The sequence below is a fragment of the Saccopteryx leptura genome, chromosome 13 (genome assembly GCF_036850995.1).
Source record: "Saccopteryx leptura isolate mSacLep1 chromosome 13, mSacLep1_pri_phased_curated, whole genome shotgun sequence".
In the NCBI taxonomy this organism is placed as follows: domain Eukaryota; kingdom Metazoa; phylum Chordata; class Mammalia; order Chiroptera; family Emballonuridae; genus Saccopteryx; species Saccopteryx leptura.
In genome coordinates, this window is record NC_089515.1 from 25,601,685 (window position 1) to 25,622,712 (window position 21,028).

Sequence of the window (21,028 nt, forward strand, 5' to 3'; positions counted from 1 at the left end):
AAATGTCATTCACTTGGGTTTGTAATTAAACCTCCTCTCTGCTTCTCTAAGGCAGGCATCTGAGGTACCACTTAATTGTGTCTTCCCATGGTTGGCTTGTTCTTCTGTGCACCTGGTTTACTTCAATATGGGAGACAGCCTTTAGTCCTGGATAAGTTCCCATATCCATTATTCATTCTGCAACCGTATTTCCCTTTCCTTGAATTCAAAACAGGATAGAAAAAATATCTGGTAAAGTCTTCATTGTGTGGGGTATATAAATACTAGCAACAGCTCGGCAAACAAGGTTCCTTGTGGAGTAAGGAGGGCCTTAGTAAGGTGGCAGGATTCTTAGGTGATGGTACTGAACTCTTTCCATTTGAAAACTAGATCAGTTGTCTCTGTATCTGGGAATTCAATTGGGACTCCAGGTACCATCAAGGTACTTTTCCTGGTTCAGCTTCTCAGAACCTGCACACTATTCTTTATTCCACCTGTGTCTGCGTACAGTAAAGCCAGAACTGCTGTACACTGCTGCCATACTTCATGTACAAGACACCCCAAGGAAAGCAGCTTGGGCCAAAGTTAAGTGTGAGACTGGCAGTTGCTTCTAGTACAGAGTCGAAAGAGACAGCAGTTGTAGTCCATTTGTCGTTCCTGAAAAAGTGCCCAGATACTAAGTTTTCAAAGTGCCTGGTGGAAAAGACTTTCTAATGAAGAAACTATGTGTATGGAGCAGCCGTTTCCATATAACCTAAACATATTGAATGTGTAATGTAATACTTCAAATATTGCAGTGACATAACGTCTCTATTTTTTACTCAAGAGTATTTGGAGATAGGTATCTGGAGCCTCGTTTAGTAGAGATAGCAAAGATTAGGAGTCGAACCCAGGATCCCTAAGAATTTCCTAGAAAATTGTTGATGCTTTCAGTGCATTGGTGGCATTGTGATTTTGATTATTATTCTGAAGATTACCATAGGTTGACTTGAAGGCTGCCCAAGAGTACATGGTTCTCTTTGATTGTATATACTTGGCTCCTTTCCTTTCCTCAACAAAGAGGAAACACCTTTGTATGTTTGGTCCCATACTTAATACTGTCTACCATGATGTAAATTCCGCCAATAATCGGTGGGTTATGCTGAAGTTATAGAAAGTTGGGCTGGGATGTAGTGTTTGTGGGGATTGTGGTAGTGTCCAAGGAAAGAAAGGCATTAGACCTCTTATTTTATTTTGAACATAAAAATTTTAACTGTACAGTTCAGTAGCATTAAATACACTCACATTGGTGTGCAGCCATCTCTTACCTTTCATGTCCAGAATTTTTTTGTCATTCCAAACTGAAACTCAGTAACTCTGACTCCTCTTTCTCCTACCCCTGGTAACCACCATTCTATTTTCTATCTCTGCATGGGTATACAGACACTTGTTTGTTGGAATTCTTGTTTTCAATCTCTTGTTTTTCAGAGTTTACAAGTTCAAGCATCCTAGGTCAGTGTACTGAAATCTTGAGACATTTACAAGAAAGATGGACTTGGACTTATAGGATATTTTTGTTGGTCACTTTGCTATGTGAGAGGCTGATTAGTGGAGTTCTGACTTAAAGTTTTGGGTAGCAAAATAGACATTAACCCTAGATAGCTAGCTTCTCTGACCTCAACAATTATTTTTTTTAATTGAAGTTTAGAACTAGTACAGTTTCATAGATATCAGCAGGAGAGTTTATGCATCTTCTTCCCAGTATTTTGCCTTTGATGTGGTTTAGGGCAAGTCACCTCAGAATTGCTATTTTGATATATTGATTATTTTGAATTAAAGTTACTTGAGAAACAGCAGGTGTAAGAACACTCTGAACTGCCTTTGTCCTCTTAAAGTAGGAAATAGGTCTCTTATATGAATGTATCCTCATATAACAGGAGGGTAGAAGGCATCCTTATCTCCAGAGATACGGAATTTCAAGGCTGAGAAAGCTGTGTATACAAACTTTGTTACTTCATTAATTTGCTACTCTAAGCAAAAATCCTTTTGTTTTGTCGTATCTTTTTTTTTTTTTCCTTGTGGGAGAGACAGAAAGAGTCAGAGAGAGGGACAGATAGGGACAGACAGACAGGAAGGGAGAGAGATGAGAAACATCAATTCTTCGTTGCAGTTCCTTAGTTGTTCATTGATTAATTTCTCATATGTGCCTTGACCGGGGGGCTATAGCAGACCGAGTGACCCCTTGCTTGAGCCAGAGTGACCTTGGGCTCAAGCAGGCGACCTCGGGGTCTTGAAACTGGGTCCTCCACATCCCAGTCCGATGCTCTATCCACTGCACCACTGCCTGGTCAGGCTGTTTTGTCAAATCATTACAAATAATTGTTGGGGTTTTTTTTGCCTAAAAGGTAGAGAAGCTGCCTGCTTTAGTCACTTCTTAGAGCCTCATATCTATGGGATTCCCATATGTAATGTATTAAATTTGATTGTTTTTTTCCTATTGATCTGTCTCATGTTAATTTAATTATTAGACCAGCCAAAAGGAACCTAAAAGGGTATAGGAGAAATTTTCCTCCCTAATGCTATAATGCAGTTCAGTTCCAACTAGCTATGTGGCTTTAGGTAACTTACATAACCTTTCTGAATTTCAATTTAGTCACCTATGAGTTAGGACCAGTAATACCTACTTCGTTGGATAGTTAAGAGAATTCAGTGAGAATAATGTACTTTTAAGTGCTTTACATAATGCCTAGCATCTAGTAGGCAGCTAATAAATGTTACCTCATTTGCCATTTCTGACCATTGTGTTTCTTCTCCCTTTGAAAAGAGATGAATGCAATTTGGGGGATATGATTTCTGTAGTTGTGTCTATTAAAGTATCAGGTAGATGGCAGGATAAAAGAGGAAGGTTTGTGATACTTTGTGAGTTTCTGGCATAGGTATTAACTAGTTGTCACTCAGCAGGATGATATGATGCATTCCTATATGATATGTCTGTTTGGCATTAGTGTTTTGGGGCAGCCCTCTCCTAGGGCTATGAAAGCCAGTGGAGGATGAAGGCCAATGAAAATTGTCTGCTAAGGCCTGGAAAGTCTCACCTACCAAACTAGTCCTCATCCAAAGGATACTCTCTATGATAAGCTGTGCCATTCTGATTTGTGGAGATGAACAGCCATAGTTTGCCTAATGGGCAAAACTGTATACACAGTATTGAGTTTCCATAACACAGGCTGTTCTTCTTTGGAAATATCTCAGACTAGGGGTCAAGTCTTTGGTGAGGAAGAGTTTTGTTAGCCTTTTCTCCCCTGCTTTATTTTTAAAATCATTATTTAAAAATTGGAAGCAATAAATCAAAGGTTTAAATTTTTTAAAAAGTACATTCTGCCCCTCTTCTCTTTATGACTCCATGTATTATACTTAACTGATTAACAAGACTATGTTTATACAACCAACTCCTGGTCTGTTACAGTTATCTCAATACTTCCCTCTATGTACTGCTACTTCTGTGCCTGTCTTTGGAACAGTTTGGCTGGTAATGTGCCCAGATAGCACCAAGTAGACAAGTGGATCAAGGGCGGTTTTTAAAAAATGTGTGTGTGCAGAGAATGGTGAACTAGGAACCAGCCAGCTCTGTGCTACTTGACATCCTTGGTGCCAATTCTCTACCATCTTTGAACCCGCCTTTGACATGAGGTTATTCTCTTTTGGCCTGCGTTTAAACCCCTAGGCAGAACTCTATATCATAATAGCCATGAATAAGCCTGGCTATTATGCGTTTATACCTACTTTTTAATTTCAATTCTAGTTTTGCATAAAGAAAGAGATATCTTGGCTTCCTCTAAAGGCCTGATCCAATCAATCATATCTCGTATTCAGTATATAATTTTTTTTTTTTTTGTATTTTTTCCGAAGCTGGAAACGGGGAGAGACAGTCAGACAGATTCCCGCATGCGCCCGACCGGGATCCACCCGGCACACCCACCAGGGGCAACGCTCTGCCCACCAGGGGGCGATGCTCTGCCCCTCCGGGGCATCACTCTGCCGCGACCAGAGCCACTCTAGCGCCTGGGGCAGAGGCCAAGGAGCCATCCCCAGCGCCCGGGCCATCTTTGCTCCAATGGAGCCTTGGCTGCGGGAGGGGAAGAGAGAGACAGAGAGGAAGGAGGGGTGGGGGTGGAGAAGCAAATGGGCGCTTCTCCTATGTGCCCTGGCCGGGAATCGAACCCGGGTCCCCCGCACGCCAGGCCGACGCTCTACCGCTGAGCCAACTGGCCAGGGCCCAGTATATAATTTTGAAGGCAGTAACCCTAAGCAAGGGAACTAGGAACAGTTTTAGTTGACAGTTAGTATGTTGGGCATTTTTTTATTTTTTATAAGCTACTAGGAGAGGCCTGACCTCTGGTGTACAGTGGATAAAGCATTCAACCTGGAATGCTGAGGTCTCTGGTTCCGGGCTCTGGGCTTGCCCGGTCAAGGCACATACGAGAAGCACCTACAAGCTGATGTTTCCCACTCCTCCCCTTGCCTTTCTCTTTCTCTCTCTCTCTCTTCTCTCTAAAATCAATAAATAAAATCTTAAAAAGGAAAAAAGATACTGGGAGAGGAAGCAGAAACAAATGGAGAGAGGTATGAGAGAGACGAGATATAAAGGAGAGAGATGAGGGTAGCTACAGAGGGTCTGCTGAGGTGGTTTATGCTGAGAAAAGCTACTAGGAGTCTTTAGGTGTTGAGAGTGAGACATAGAAAGAGGTAATAATGAGTTTTTACATGCCTGTACTCTAAGTAGCTGAGGACTAGAAGGAAAAGTAACCAAATAATGTGGAGCAGCCAGTAGGTAGAGCAAGTTATGAACCAGAGTCCAGAGAAGGCTGGTAACAGTAGAGTTAGCAAGTCTAAGCATACCATTTATAGGTAAGCTTCCTTCCCTCTGACATTTTTCTTTAAAGATTTTATTTATTGATTTTAGAGAGAGGAGAGAAAAGGTAGGGAGGAGCGGAAAGCGTCAACTTGTCATAGTTGCCTCTTGTGTGTGCCTTGACCAGGAAAGCCCAGCGTTTTGAACTGGTGGCCTCAGCCTTCCAGGTCAATGCTTTATCCATTGTGCCACCACAGGTCAGACAGCTCTGACTTTTTTTTTTTAAGATTTTATTCATTGATTTTACAGAGAGAGGAAATGGGGGATTGAGAAGTATCAGCTCATAGTTGTTTCACTTTAGTTGTTCATTGCTTGCTTGTCGCATGTACCTTGACCGCACAAGCCCAGGTTTTCAAACTGGCAACCTCAGCATTCCAGGTCGACACTATCCATTGTGCCACCACAGGCCAGGCCTTCCCTCTAACATTTAACTCCATCTGGTACCTTTTTGCTTGTTTAATCTTATCTTAATGGAATGGTAGAAAGAACACTAAAAAGATGACCAGGTCTCAGTTAAGTCAATAGCTAGTCAGGATGTTGGGGGAAAGGAGGTGTTTACTAATCCAAAAATGAGAAAATTGGATGAGGGTCCTTTCTAGCTCTAAAAATTCTATAAATGCTTGACTGGTGGTGACGCAGTAGATAGAGTGGCAATAAACCCCGAGCGGACTTGAGTGCAGTTCACCATCTTGAGTGCGGGGTCACCACTTTAAGTGCAGGGTCACCGGCTGGAGCGTGGGATCATTAACATGATTCAATGGTCGCTGCCTTGAGCCCCTCCACCCCGGCAAGGCACGTATGACAAGCAATTAATGAACAACTAAAAGTGCCGCAACTATGAGTTGATGGTTCTCATCTCTTTCCCTTCTTGTCTCTCTAAAAAAATAACTAAATAAATAAATAAAAAAATCTATAATCTGCTATGTTGAAGCCTCAGAACTCTCATCACATCAGGTTAGTGGATAGAAGACAATATGTGATGCATAGGACACTGAACAGTTGATAGAATGAGTGCAAAGTCAAGGAGACGATGAAAGAAAAAAAAAGCACTATTTCATGGGATATTTGGAGCATTCTCTGTGGGAGAGGAATCAGAGTCTTGTGAGAGCCAATTTTAAGGTTGCTTTGTTCATTTTAGCAGCCTATTGCCTTGGCTTGTTTTTGGAGGTGGAGGGGGTTTGACCTAAATTATCCGGGGCACAGTGCAGGCATCCCCTGGCACTGACTCAGTATTGCAGTGCCAGATTTTCCTTCTCACTGTGGTTTGGCTCTGCTGACGTCTCTTGCAGTTGGTACACAGGTCACTTCTTGGATTGTGCAAGAATTGCTCTCTTCCTCCCCTAATATTTATCACTTTGTCATCCCTGACTGACTCTGAATCCCAAAGATCAAGACTAGCTGTAGTCCAGCAGAGGGGCAATAAATAATCGTTCCCACTTCCTTTTCTCCAGGTTTTGTGTCCCTTAATTACCACATAACTACTGCTGAAGTTGCATCTTTGTGCTGTGTGTGCTGGGGACAAAAGCCCTCGTTCACTGGATTTGTGTAAAGGCTGCTTTGTCTCTCACCAGCCATTATGTTTTGCAAAATGCCATGTGTGCTACCCATCCTCTCCTCTTTTCTCCTGTGAGTTTATAGAGTGTGATTGTCAGGCTATCTACCATTAACAGGGCTCGTCTGAGCTCTCAGGTAGGAGGTGGAGTGAACAACCCTTAAATAACAGCAAAGTGATCTTCATTAATGAGAGAGATTAGGGCTAGGTTAGTCATATTCATTATTTGGGCTCCTGGTAGGAGCTAAGCAGGTTGTGTGATCTAGAATGCCCTCCCAGGGAACTTTTTTTTTTTTAACTAGTCCAACAGATCACTTGTTAACAGACTATATCAAAAGGGCCAGCCGCCTGTCATTTGCCTTTCCATTATGAAACCTCAAAGAATTTGAGTTGGGGCAGGGGTGAAGAGTTCATAAGTGAGGCTGTCTACCTCCTTTATCCCTAGTAAGGCTCTTTTGCTATTTGAGGGGAAGATTCAAGCTTTAGAAACAGTGTAGACAGGCTCTTGTTCTTTTCTTTGTCTGCTGCTTCTTGACTGTACCTGTCCTTTTAGAGGATCGAGAGTGAGAGGTGTTGTGTGGCAGGCAGCAAGTGTTCAGTCTTACTCCTACTCATCATTCCCTGCTGTTTCAAATCAAAGCCCATATCTCTTCCCTAAGAGTAGTAACCTCACACAAAGCTCAGACAGCATGGGAGAATGGAATTCTTTCCTGGCAAATAAGCAGATATGGTCTTAGAAAAGGAGAAGTCAAGCCTTTTTTTGTGTCTGAAAGTGAGAAAGGTTGAGGGAGAGAAGACAGGAGGACCACTTATTGCTAGCAGCTGCCAGACCCAACCCCTTTTTTATAGCTTCCCATCAACTAGGGGTGCTGAGACAGTGCCAGTAGTCATAATGGGCACAGAAGCAGGATTCATTTCCCAAGTCCATAGTTTTTTTAATGTATAATATTTATTTGCACAGTGTCTTTAAAGCTGCAGTGCTAACCTAGGGATTTGGCGTCTCCTCACTGAGATTGCTTGGGTTTTAACAATCTCTCCCCTCAATAAGGATTGCCAGGCAGAAAGAGAACCTTTTCAGTAAATGTTGTCATGGTTGAGAAAGGACAGAGCAGAGGTGCACTTTTGTTTGAATAGTTAGAACAGTTAAGGGCTTGTTGTTTTGTCTTCATGAGCTCTCTTCCCATCCTGAGTTGAAGCCCAGGTGTAAATTCTACAATATAGCTGGCACATCTGGTGACCAGTTAGAATTGAAAAATGGCCTGACCAGGCAGTGGCACAGTGGATAGAGCGTCGGACTGGGATGTGGAGGACCCAGGTTAGAGACCCCGAGGTCACCAGCTTGAACACAGGCTCATCTGGTTTGAGCAAAGCTCACCAGCTTGGACCCAAGGTTACCGCTCGAGCAAGGGGTTACTCGGTCTGCTGAAGGCCCACGGTCAAGACACATATGAGAAAGCAATCAATGAACAACTAAGGTGTCGCAACGAAAAACTAATAATTGATGCTTCTCATCTCTCTCTCTTCCTGTCTGTCTGTCCCTATCTATCCCTCTCTCTCTGACTCTCTCTCTGTCTCTGTAAAAAGAAAAGAAAGAGAAAGGAAAATGTCCCTTTTGGCAATGGTGTTTGGAGCAAATACATAGCTAAAACTTGGTGACCTGAGATGCTAGCAGCCTAGGGTCAGAGCAAATTTGATGGGGAAATCAACATTCAGGAGTAAATTTGGAACAGTTAAGATGTATTTTGTATAGTCAAATTTCTGAACTTAGCCTGACCTGTGGTGGCGCAGTGGGATAAAGCGTCGACCTGGAACACTGAAGTTGCTGGTTCGAAACCTTGGGCTTGCCTGGTCAAGGCACATATGGGAGTTGATGCTTCCTGCTCCTCCCCCTTCTCCCTCTCCCTCTCTCTCTCTCTCTCTCTCTCTCTCTCTCTCCTCTCTCTCTTCCCCTCTCTCTAAAAAATCAATAAAAAAAAAATTTCTGAACTTAATTGCTATTTAAGAAGTGGCAAAAAGTAGATTTTTAAAAACCTTCTGTGGGCAGATAAGTAGACATGTGCTTGGGAAGGTCAGTACTTTCTTGAAATATACCCACATCCTGTTTTTAAAAAGTACTTAGTAGCTGTGACTTACTCATTCTAGCTCTATTTGGATTTATGTAGAGTTGTTTGATTTTCATTGCTTTTATTTAACTTTATTGATTATGCTTTGACTAGCTTATCGATATCTTTTTTTTTTCTTACAGCCTTGATAAATTTGCTGAAGTTCCTTATGTCGAATGAGACTGTACTTTTGGCCAAACACAATATTTTTACATTAGCCCTTATGGTGAGTAACCAAAAAAATATTTCTTTTTCTAAAGATATACCCTAAGGCAGAGATGGGCTGGTTTGAAACTGGAGTTGGGTTCTGGGGACTAAACCATGTGGGGAACCAGGCCTTCATTTTCCTTTTGGCTCAGAATCTTTATATTGGTGCTCCCCACTCTTATCTGTGTCTTTGGCAAACCTGGAACTCTTTCTCTTTCATGAGAGTATATTGTCTGGCAAAGGCAGCTGTAGGTCAGATCTAGGTAGTGAGCCTTGGTCCCAGTTGAGAGACTGGACTGTACTACTATAGTATCTATGTTGGTACACAGCAAAGCCGCTAGAGATGTCTCAGCCCGATGAGTGGTTCCATCATGGTTGCACTTGGTTTCTGAGCCATTGCAGATGCCTGTTTATCTGACTGGTTATTTGGGCTAGTAGATGGGCACTGTGTTGTTTTACTGTCTTCTCAGGATATTACACAATAGGTCCATAAATGTTTAATATTTTTTGGAGAAAAAGTTCTGATTTCTATCTTTTGTTGATTTCCATGGTAAACTACACCCACCGTGGCCAATTCCAAGCTATCAACAGGACATTGTTGAATGCAGAGTTGGGAAAAGATGAGCAATAACACCATTATATGATGTTTTCACAGTACCTGATGTAAGAGGTGTAAATTAATCTCAAGAGCATAGATAAAACTAAAAAACAGAAAGTAATTAGGGAGTAATAAACTTTTAGTATTTTTATCTTCATTTTAATATAATTTATTGAATTGTAAGTTTATGTAAATTATTTTTTAATAATGGCTTTAACAACCAGCTAACAAAATTCCTGAAAATTTAACAATTAGGTCTTGCAAGCCAGTAAGAAGAAATGGCTATTGTATACGACTGATACACCCTTCCAGTCTTCATAGCGTGGTGCTAGTAAATGGGCTTTTGCTTCTTTTTTAGATTGTGAACCTATTCAATATGTTTATCACATATGGCGACACATTCCTGCCTACCCCCAGCAGCTATGATGAACTCTACTATGAGATTATCCGCATGCACCAGACCTTTGACAACCTATATTCCATGGGTAAGCTGTCTTTTCTTTTTGCTCCTATCTCTGCATCAGCTGTGATTTTGGCATCTAAGAGGAAAAGATTACCAAAGATTCTGTAGTTGCTTGGTGCCCTTGCTTGGCATAGAAATGTAGTAGTCTCGGTGTGGCTGGCATTAGAGAGGACATGCGTGCTGCTATCCACGGTTACTTGTAGGTGCCTGTATTTGTCAAGGTTGTAGTGGTCCACTGACAAGAGCAAGAAGACCGCCCTGCCCCTTCGACCCTGTGCTGTTGGAGCGCCTGCTGTGCCTTCTCTCCAAGAAGTCACTGAGCTATGAGCATCAACAAGTGATTTGTTTAATGAAGAGTTGGGAATAGCCTATCCAATTATTGATGGGATTCCTAACATGATAGATACCACAGGCAGCTAGAACAACACATCAAAATAAGAAGCAACACTAGATTATAATTAAAAACAACAACAAATACAACCAATTTTTTAAAATACCATCTACCTTTTAGTGAGAGAGAGAGAAACATACAGACAGAAAGACAGACAGGAACAAAAAGGAAGGCAGAGAGGCGAGAAGCCTCAACTCATAAGGCACCTTAGTTGTTCATTGATTGCTTTCTCGTATGTGCCTTGACTGAGGGGCTAAACTGAGCCAGTGACTCCTTTCTCAAGCCAGCAACCTTGGGCTCAAGCCAGCGACCTTTGGGCTCAAGCTGGCAACCTCGGGGTTTCGAACCTGGGTCCTTAGCGTCCCAGATCAATGCTCTATCCACTGCGTCATCTCCTGATCAGACAATGACATCTACCTTTTTAAAATTTAGGATGGCAAGTAGTAAGTGGGAGTGAAGAATGTTTCTGTCTCTTCATAAGTTGATTGTCCTTATGCTATTGGTCTCTTTGGCAGGACTGTTGTATTGGGCCTTTGTGGAAGAAAATTCCCACAGGGCTACCCTAGCACAGCCAGCCTGTGCTTCTGCAGTCTGCTCTTGCCCGTTACCATACCAGTGTGTGTTATTCCACCTTTGGACTTGGATGGCTATTAAACTCTTCAGGCATAATTAGTGCAACCAGAGCCCAGATGCTATATTCTGTACATTAATGATAAGTCTTGAGCATGTATCTCCGAAAGCTCACCTGCATGGAAATACTGGAAACCCGCTGTACCTTGCTTCTGGCAGAGACTTAGGGCTAGGGGAGGCTTAGGCTGCAGAAGCTTTTTATTATACCTTCGTTCTGCCCTTGTTTTTTTTGTTGTTATTGTTTTTTTTGCCCTTGTTTTTTGATAGTTCTAATTTATAACTGCTGTATCTGAAGAAACATTTCGACACATTGTTTTGTTGGAAATGAATAACCCTACCATCATCTAATGACTTAATTTGTTTATCCCTTTGTCTAAAAGTTAATAACTTGAAATTTTATGTTTTACATTCAGTCTTTGGTAAAGTCACAGGTTACGGATTACTGAAATAATTCTAAATGAGCTATGTTGGAGTAGTTTTAGAAAAATGTGTTTGAACTAGTGTGATATAAAACTATATAATAAAAGGAAATTTTTACAGACTTGCAAAAATTCTGAGTTTTTAAAATGACCGTTACTGTATTTCTTTAGTAATAATAAAATAAGATGTTGACACTTTTCCATTAAAAATGTAGTAGTCTCCTCTTCTCAGGCAGTAGGAAGGAATATGTGAACTTTTTTGCCCTTAGGAACTCAGAATTCTGCACCTGACCTGTGGTGGCACAGTGGATGAAGCGTTAACCTGGAACACTGAGGTCGCTGGTGAAACCCTAGGCTTACCTGGTCAAGGCACAGATGGGAGTTGATGCTTCCTGCTCCTCCCCCTTTCTCTCTTTCTCTCTCCTCTAAAAATAAAAAGAATAATAATAATAATAAAAAGATCTGAGAATTCATCTCAGTAAAAAGCTGGTTAGCAGCCCTATAGCCCTTTCTTGATGTTTGTGAGAAAAAGGGGAAGAGAATAGGGAGGCTGTGGATTTAGAGACTGCAGTGAGATGGGAGTGAACGAGTGGGTGGGAACTGACAGTGGCAGAGAGAAGACTTTGGATCCCAAAGGAAGAACATTGTGTGATTTGAGAAGGTACAGAATTTTAAGGAGTTTTAATGTACCTATGTATTTTTAGCATAACTTGTAAGAGAAGTGGGCATTAGATAAAAATCTTTCTTGCAAACCTTTTGCTGATTGGCTCACTGAAAATTGACTCTTCCGCCATAGTATTTCTGAAAGAGGTCATGTATCCCTGTAAGTGTGAGTGAGGAGTCTAGTCACACCTACCTGGACTTTGAAAGGTCAGGAAAGATTTCTGCAGATTGCACAGAAACAGAAATTCACTTAGTAAAGTTGTCTATTAAAATCCCCAATTTATTGGCTTTATTGAAGTGTAACTGCTACATAATGAACTGTGCTTATTTAGAGTAGTATACATTTTTTTTTTTTTTTTTTAGAGAGAGAGACAGAAAAGGAGAATGAGAGATGGAGGAGAGGGATGAGAGGCATCAACTCATTGCTTTATTTTAGTTCACTGATTGCTTCTCATATATGCCTTGCAAGCTTTGAACCATGGACCTCAGCATTCCAAGTCAACATTCTATCCACTGAGCCACTGGTGTGGAACTTCATTTTCTTGACAGTGTCCTTGACATTTTTCACTTTGATAAATATAGTTTATTAATTTTTTTTATGATTTGTGCTTTTTGTGTAGTATCTAAGAAATCTCTCTTTAACTCAAGGATAAAATGATTATTTCTTACCTTCTGAAAGTTTTATAGTTTTACTTTGCATTTGGGTCTAAGATTCATTTCAACTTGATTTCTCTACTGCTGGTTTGGATTGAGGTTCATGGTTTGTAATGGATGTTCACTTGTTTTAGCACCATTTATTGGAAATACTGTCTTTCTCTACTGAATTGCTTTGGCACGTTTGTTAAAAACAAATTGACCTGCCTGACCAGGCGGTGGCGCAGTGGATAGAGCGTTGGAATGGAATGCGGAGGACCCAGGTTCGAGACTCCGAGGTCGCCACCTTGAGCGCGGGCTCATCTGGTTTGAGCAAAAGCTCACCAGCTTGGACCCAAGGTTGCTGGCTTGAGCAAGGAGTTACTCGGTCTGCTGTAGCCCCACGGTCAAGGCACATATGAGAAAGCAATCAATGAACAACTAAGGTGACTAATGATTGATGCTTCTCATCTCTCTCCATTCCTGTCTGTCTGTCCCTATCTATGCCTCTCTCTGTCTCTGTAAAAAAACAAAAAAAACACAAAAAAACAATTGACCTTATATATATAGGTATATTCCCTAGACTTTATATTCTGTTCTGTTGATATACTGGATGGGGCAAAAATAGGTTTACAGTTGTGAGTACAACAAATACAGTTTAATTTTTTTTTTTTAGCGAGAGAGAGAGAGGGACAGACAGAGACAAACAGATAGGAAGGGATAGATGAGAAGCATCAATTCTTCATTGTGGCAACTTAGTTGATTGCTTTCTCTTATGTGCCTAGATTGGGGGGCTCCAGCAGAGCAAGTGAGAAAAGGGAATTTCTTCATCCTGATAAGGAACATCTACAAAAAAAACCCTATAGCTAACACCACATTTTATGAAGAATAGCAGTCTTTTTTCCCTAAGATTTTTTTTTAATTTTTTATTTATTGACTTTAGTGAGAAAAGAGGATAGAGAGAGACAGACAGAAACATTGAGCTGTTCCTGTATGTGCCCTGAGCAGGGATCAAACTGGCAGCCTCTGTGCTTCAGGACAATGCCATTGGTCCCCAACCTTTTTTGGGCCACAGACTGGTTTAATGTCAGAAAATATTTTCACGGACCAGCCTTTAGGGTGGGACAGATAAATGTATCACATGACCGAGACAAGCATCAAGAGTGAGTCTTAGACAGATGTAACAGAGGGAATCTGGTTATTTTTAAAAAATAAAACATCATTCAGACTTAAATATAAATAAAACGGAAATAATGTGAGTTATTTATTCTTTCTCTGTGGACCGGTACCAAATGGCCCACGGACCGGTACTGGTCCGCGGCCTGGGGGTTGGGGACCACTGCTCTAACCACCTGTACTGTCGGGCCAGGGCTGATTTTAAACTATGAATTCAACTTATGTAATAGATGTAGAACTATTTAAGATATCTATTGCTTTTGGGAAATGATGACTTTTAGAAGTTTGTATCTTTCAAGAAATTTGTTTCATTAAGTTGTGAGTTTTACGGGCATATAATAGTTTGTAATACTCACTTATAATGTCAGTAATAATTTCCTTTCTTTCATTCCTGATGTTGGTAATTTGTATCTTTTTTTCTTTTTCTTTGTCAGTCTGGCCACATGTATATCAAGCTTATTTATGTTTTTTTCAAAGAACCAGCTTTTGGCTTCATTGATTTTCTTTTTTTTTTCTGTTGTTTTTCTGTTTTCATTTAATTGATTTCTTTCTTTTTTTCTTAAAGTGAGAGGAGGGGAGATAGACAGACTTTTGCTATGTGCAACCAGGATCCATCCAGTAACCTCTGTCTGCACTGATGCTCCAATCGACTGAGCTATCCTCAGTGCCCTGCTGAGGGAGGGGAAGAGAGAAAGAAGGGGGAGAGAAACAGATGATCACTTCTCATGTTTGTCCTGACTGGGGATTGAACCCGGGACATCCACACACTGGACCGACGCTCTATCCACTGAGCCAGCCGGCCAGGGCATTGATTTTTGCTCTTTATTTACTTTCTATATTGTTTTCTTTGAGTTTTATTTGCTTTTCTTTTGCTGTTTTCTTAAGATTTAAATTTTATTCTATTATAAATGATTAATGATATAAATATCCATCTAATTACTGCTTTAGCTGCATCTCACAAATTTTTATTTGTTTTCATTGTCATTAAGGTTCAAAATATTTTCTGGTTTTCCTTGTGATTTCTTCTTCGATAATTGGCTTATTTAGAACTGTTTTGTTTAATTTACGAATATTTGGTAATTTTTGAAAGATATTTTTCTGTTAAAAATTTCTAGTTTAATTCTGTTTTGGGTTCAAGGATATTCTTTGTGTGATTTCAGTACTTTGAAATTTATTGAGACTTATTGTATGGGCCAGAATATGGTCCATCCTGGTAAATGTTCCTTATACATTTGTATTCTGATCTTGAAGTGAATGTTCTGTAAGTTTCAGTCTGGTCAAGTTGTTTGACAATGTTCCCCATTTTCACAGATTTTTCTACTTGTTCTTTTTTTTTTTATTTTAATTTTAATTTTTTTTGTATTTTTCTGAAGCTGGAAACGGGAATAAACAGTCAGACAGACTCCCGCATGCGCCCGACTGGGATCCACCCGGCACGCCCACCAGGGGGTGACGCTCTGCCCACCAGGGGGCGATGCTCTGCCCCTCCGGGGTGTCACTCTGTCGCAACCAGAGCCACTCTAACGCCTGGGGCAGAGGCCACAGAGCCATCCCCAGCGCCCGGGCCATCTTTGCTCCAATGGAGCCTCGGCTGCGGGAGGGGAAGAGAGAGACAGAGAGGAAGGAGAGGGGGAGGGGTGGAGAAGCAGATGGGCGCTTCTCCTGTGTGCCCTGGCCGGGAATCGAACCCGGGACTTCTGCACACCAGGCCGACGCTCTACCACTGAGCCAACCAGCCAGGGCCTCTACTTGTTCTAAAGGAACAGAAAAGACTGTTTAAATCTTATTTATTTATTTATTTTTTATTCAGTGAGAGGAGGAAAGGCAGAGAAACTCCCACATATACCCTGACTGGGATCCACCTGGCAAGCCCACTAGGAGGGATGGCTCTGCCCATATGAAATGTTGCTCCATTGTTCCGCACCAAGCTCTTCTTAGAGCCTGGGGTGGAGGCCATGGAGCCATTTTCAACACCTGGGGCCAACTCGCTCCAATTAAGCCATGGCTGCAGGAGGAAAAGAGAAAGAGAGAGAAGTAGAGGGAGGGGGGTGGAGAAGCAGATGGGTGCTTCTCCTGTGTGCCTGACCAGAAATTGAACCCGGGATATCCACATACCAGGCCGACACTCTATCACTGAACCAACTGGCCAGGGCTTTGAAATCTCTAACTGTAATTGTAGGATTGTTTATTTCTTCTTTTAGTTCTTTCACTTTTGGTTCAATGTATTTTGTAGCTCTGCTGTTAGGTGTACATACATTTAAGATTATCACATCTTTGGTGAATTAACCTTTTTACCATTGTGTAATGTCTCTCTTTATTCCTACTAATATTTTGGGTTCTGAAGCCTGTTTTGTCTGATATTAATATAGCGATGATGATTTTTTTGGATTTGTGTCTACATGTATTTTTGTTTTTTTGTTTGTTTTTGTATTTTTCCGAAGTGAGAAATGGTGAGGAGGCAGACAGACAGACTCCCATATGCTCCCGATCAGCGTACACCTGGCATGCCCACCAGGGGGCGATGCTTGGCCTCTCTGGGGCATTGCTCCGCTGCAATTGGAGCCATTCTAGCGCCTGAGGTGGAGGCCATGGAGCCATCCTCAGTGCCCGGGCCAACTTTGCTCCAATGAAGCCTTGACTGCAGGAGGGGAAGAGAGAGATAGAGAGAAAGGAGAGGGGGAAGGGAGGAGAAGCAGATGGGCGCTTCTCCTGTGTGCCCTGGCTGGGAATCAAACTCGGGATTTCCACACACTGGGCTGACGCTCAACTGCTGAGCCAACCGGCCAGGGCCTCTCTACATGTGTTTTTCTATCCTTTTACTATTAACTCATTTGTATCTTTATATTTAAAGTGGCTGTTTTGAACAGAGCTTATAGTTGGTTCATGTTTGTTACCTAATTTGATCATCTCTATTTGGTGTTTAAACCATATACATTTGATATACATTTTTTTCAGTTCTACCACTTAATTTTTCTCACCTCTTTTTTTTTGTTTTTCTGTACCTCTTTTTCTGCTTGCTTTTGATAATTTTAATATTTTTAATATTACATTTTAATTTATCAATTGGCTTTGGTTTTATTTCTTTGTATATTTTTGGCAGTTGCTCTAGGATTACATTTTAAGATTTTATTTATTGATTTTAGAGAGAGGACAGAGAGAGAGAGAAAGGTGAGGGTAGTGGGAGGAGTGGAAAGCATCCACTCTTAGTTGCTTGTCATACGTGCCTTGGGTGGGCAAGCCTAGGCACCTCATCATTCCAGGTTGATGTTTTATCCACTGCACCACCACAGGTCAGACAGATTACATTTTATTATCTTTACCAGTCTTCTTAGAGTTAGTGTTGTAACACGTAAGCAAAATATAAAACCTTTGCTGCTATGTAGGTTTCTTTAATCACCAACCCCTGTTATTACTTTGATATAATAATTGTCATATGTATTACATTTACATACATTGAAAACCCCATCAGACAATGCTATATTTGCTTACAACAATCATCCATATTCTAAAGAATTTAAGAGGGAAAGATTTTTTTTGTATTTACCTATATATGTTCCAATTCTCTTGCTTTTTTTAATTTCTGAAAAGTCAGATTTCTTTCTGGTATCATTTCTCTCAGTGTTTTTTTTTTTAACAGGGACAGAGAGAATCAGAGAGAGGGATAGATAGGGACAGACAGACAGGAATGGAGAGAGATGAGAAGCATCAATTATCAGTTTTTCCTTGTGACACCTTAGTTGTTCATTGATTGCTTTCTCATATGTGCCTTGACCGTGGGCCTTCAGCAGACCGAATAACTCCTTGCTGGAGCCAGCGACTTTGGGTCCAAGCTGGTGAGCTTTTTGCTCAAGCCAGATGAGCCTGTGCTCAAGCTGGCAACCTCGGGGTCTCGAACCTGGGTCCTTCTGCATCCCAGTCCGATGCACTATCCACTGTGCTACTGCCTGGTCAGGCCTTTTTTTCTTTTTAGAGAAACAGATGGGAAGGGAGAGAGATGAGAAGTATCAATTCGTAGTTGTGTCACTTTAGTTCATTGATTGCTTCTCATATGTGCCTTGAACTGAGGGCTCTAGCTGAGCCAGTGACCCCTGGCTCAAGCCAGCAACCTTGGGCTTCAAGTCCTCAAGAAATCTTTGGGCTCAAGCCAGTGATCATGGGATTATGTCAGTGATCCCACACTCAAGCTGGCAACTTCAGGGTTTCGAACCTGGGTCCTCAGTGTCCCAGATTGACATTTTATCCACTGTGCCACCACCAGTCAGGCTCATTTTTTTCAGTTTTAAGAATTTTCTTTGCATTTTTTTTTTAAGTAGACCTCCTGGTGACAAGTTCTATTTGTTTTTCTTTATTCCTAAAGGATATTTTGGCTAAATGTATGATATTGAGTTGATAGGTCTTATCTTTCTATACTTTAAAGATTTTACTTCTCTTTTTCTAGCCTCCCTGGTTTCTGAAATAAATCTGTGGTCATTTGAATCATTGTTCTCTTGTTTATAATATGTTGTTTTTCTCCAGTTTCTTTTAGGGTTTTTTTCTATTCTTTGGCTTTCAGCTGTTTGATTGATATGTCTAGGCATGGTTTTTCTGAGTTTATCCTGTTTGGTGTTTGCTGAGCTTTTTGAACATCACCAAATTTGGGATTTTTCAGCCATTCTGGGTTTTTTTGTTGTTGTTAGAGACAGAGAGAGGGATAGACAGGGACAGACAGACAAGAACAGAGAGATGAGAAGCATCAATCATTAGTTTTTCGTTGCGCATTGCAACACCTTAGTTGTTCATTGATTGCTTTCTCATATGTGCCTTGACTGCAGGCCGTCAGCAGACCGAATAACCCCTTGCTCGAGCCAGCAACCTTGAGTCCAAGCTGGTGAGCTTTTGGTCAAAACAGATCAGCCTGTGCTCAAGCTGGCGACCTTGGGATCTTGAACCTGGGTCTTAGGCATCCCAGTCCTATGCTCTATCCACTGTGCCACTGCCTGGTCAGGCTCAGCCATTCTGTTTTGCAAAATTTTTTTGGCCCCATTGTCTTTCTTCTCTTCTTGGACTATAATAACCCAAATGTTAGACTTTTTTTTTTTTTGGTGACAGAGAGGCAGAGAGAGGGACAGATAGGGACAGATAGACAGGAAGGGACAGAGATGAGAAGCATCAAGGTTTTTTTTGCAGCACCCTAGTTGTTCACTGAGTGCTTTCTCATATGTACCTTGACCAGGGGACTCCAGCAGAGCGAGTGACCCCTTGGTCAAACCAATGTCCTTAGGCTCAAGCCAGCGACCCTGCGCTCAAGCTGGTGAGCTCATGCTCAAGCTGGATGAGCCCACGCTCAAGCCAGCAACCTCTGGGTTTCAGACCTGGATCCTCCACATCCCAGTCCAACACTCTATCCACTGCGCCGCTGCCTGGTCAGACACCAAATGTTAGACTTTTTTATATTGTCCCATAGGTCCCTGAGAACCAGTATATTTTTTTCTTCATATTTAATAATTTGTTGTTTTATTTTTAGCCCTTCTGTGTCAATTCATTCTGCTATTAAGCCCATCTGGTGAATTTTTAATTTTACATAATATATATTTTACTTCTAAATATTTTAATTGGTTCTTCTCATAGTTTCAATTTCTCTACTTAGAAGTTTTATTCTGTTCTTTCAGGCGTGTTTACCTTTTTTCATGGAGCATAGCCATAATAGTTGCTTTAAAAATCTGATAATTTTAACATCTGTGTCCTCTCAGGCATCTGTTGATCTGTTCTTTTGAGGGAGTTCATTACATTTTCTTGTTTTATCATGCATTCTGGTTCTCCCTATGTCCTGGTTCTTTGTAAATTGAGTAATTTTGGACTACATCCTGGATATTTTTAAAGTTATGTTGTGTAGACTCAAGTTTCAGATATAATCCTCTGGAGATTGTTTTTTTCAGCAGGCAGTTGACCCAGTTAGATTTAGGATACAAGTTCTGTCTCACCTTCTATGGGCAGCAGTTGCAATATCAGTTCAATTTTCAAGGCTTTTCTATGCTACTGTGGATCTGGTCCACACATACACCACTCAAGGGTTAGACTGTGGTTTATTTTTATTTTTATTTAGACAATTAAATTTAACAGGGTGATATTGGTCAACCAGAGTACATAGATTTAGAGAAAACATCTCCACATTATTTGGACAGTCGGTTATGCAGTACACTCATCACCCAAAGTCAAATCATCCTCCGTCACCCTATATTTGTTTCTCTTTTTGCCCCTCCCCCTCCCATCCCTTTTCTCACCCCTTCCCTCACCTCTTGTGGAATCATACAGTTCTTAGCTTTTACTGATTTACTTCTTTTACTCAGTATAATGTAATCAGAGTCCATCCATGTTGTCATAAATGATACTATGTCATTTCTTACGGCTGAGTAGTATTCCATAGTATATATGTACCATATCTTCTTTAGCCAATCCTTTATTGAAGGGCATTTCGGTTGTTTCCATGTCTTGGCCACCATGAATAATGCTATGATGAACATGGGGGTGCATGTGTCTTTATGTACCAATGTTTTCGAGTTTTGGGGGTATATACCCAGTAGAGGGATTGCTGGATCACATGGTAGTTCTATTCTTAATTTTTTGAGGAACCACCATACTTTCTTCCATAATGGTTATACTAATTTACATTCCCACCAACAGTGAACAAGGGTTCCTTTTCCTCCGCAGCCTCTCCAGCACTTGTTGTGGACTGTGGTTTAAATATTGGTTTATTTCTTAAAGCTTTTGTTTTGCTACTTTGTATCTGTTCCATGCTTTCTCAGATCAGGGGTAAGCCTGAGAATTGCACTTTTATATGCCGAATTAGGGAAACACTTTCTTCTGGTCTGTCCAGAATTACCTCTATGTTCTCTGACGGGCAGAAGCCTGGCTTCTGTCTATAGATGGATGAGGTTTCTATTGAAGTTTTAGGCACTCACCCTGCTCCTCCATCATGCATCTTGTGACTGAAGCAAACCTGCAAGTGCAAATAGGGGGGAAAACCCCAGGAAACACACTTTTGTAGGTGTTTCTCCAAGTTTTGACTCCCTTTTACAATATGTCCGCTTTTGTTTAATTTTTATAGCCCTCTGGTTAGTTACTACAATATTTATGTTTTTATACAGGATTTTTAGCTGGTACCCAGGAGAGAGAGGCTGTCAGTGGGCTTACTCTGCCATTCTGGAAGTAGAACCTCACCTTTATTTTTTTAAGATATTTCTGCTAAATGTAGAATTTTTTTTTTCAATACTTAAAAAAATATCATGTTGTTTTCTGGCTTGCATAGTTTCTAATGAAAAGTCTATTGTCATTCTAATCTTTATTT

The 21,028-nt window shown here is 41.0% G+C and overlaps 1 protein-coding gene and 1 pseudogene across 4 annotated transcripts in view; both read left to right on the forward strand.

Moving 5' to 3' along the window:
- ARMH3 (armadillo like helical domain containing 3) overlaps positions 1-21,028 on the forward strand; it is a 304,301-nt gene that overhangs the window by 177,685 nt on the left and 105,588 nt on the right. For all 4 annotated transcript variants that reach the window (XM_066355941.1, XM_066355939.1, XM_066355938.1 and 1 more), the window contains 2 exons: positions 8,668-8,750; positions 9,688-9,814. In XM_066355941.1, the coding sequence (XP_066212038.1) occupies positions 8,668-8,750; positions 9,688-9,814 (210 nt within the window). The remainder of the gene's footprint in view (positions 1-8,667; positions 8,751-9,687; positions 9,815-21,028) is intronic.
- On the forward strand, positions 10,644-10,856 carry LOC136384993 (phosphatidylinositol N-acetylglucosaminyltransferase subunit Y-like; annotated as a pseudogene).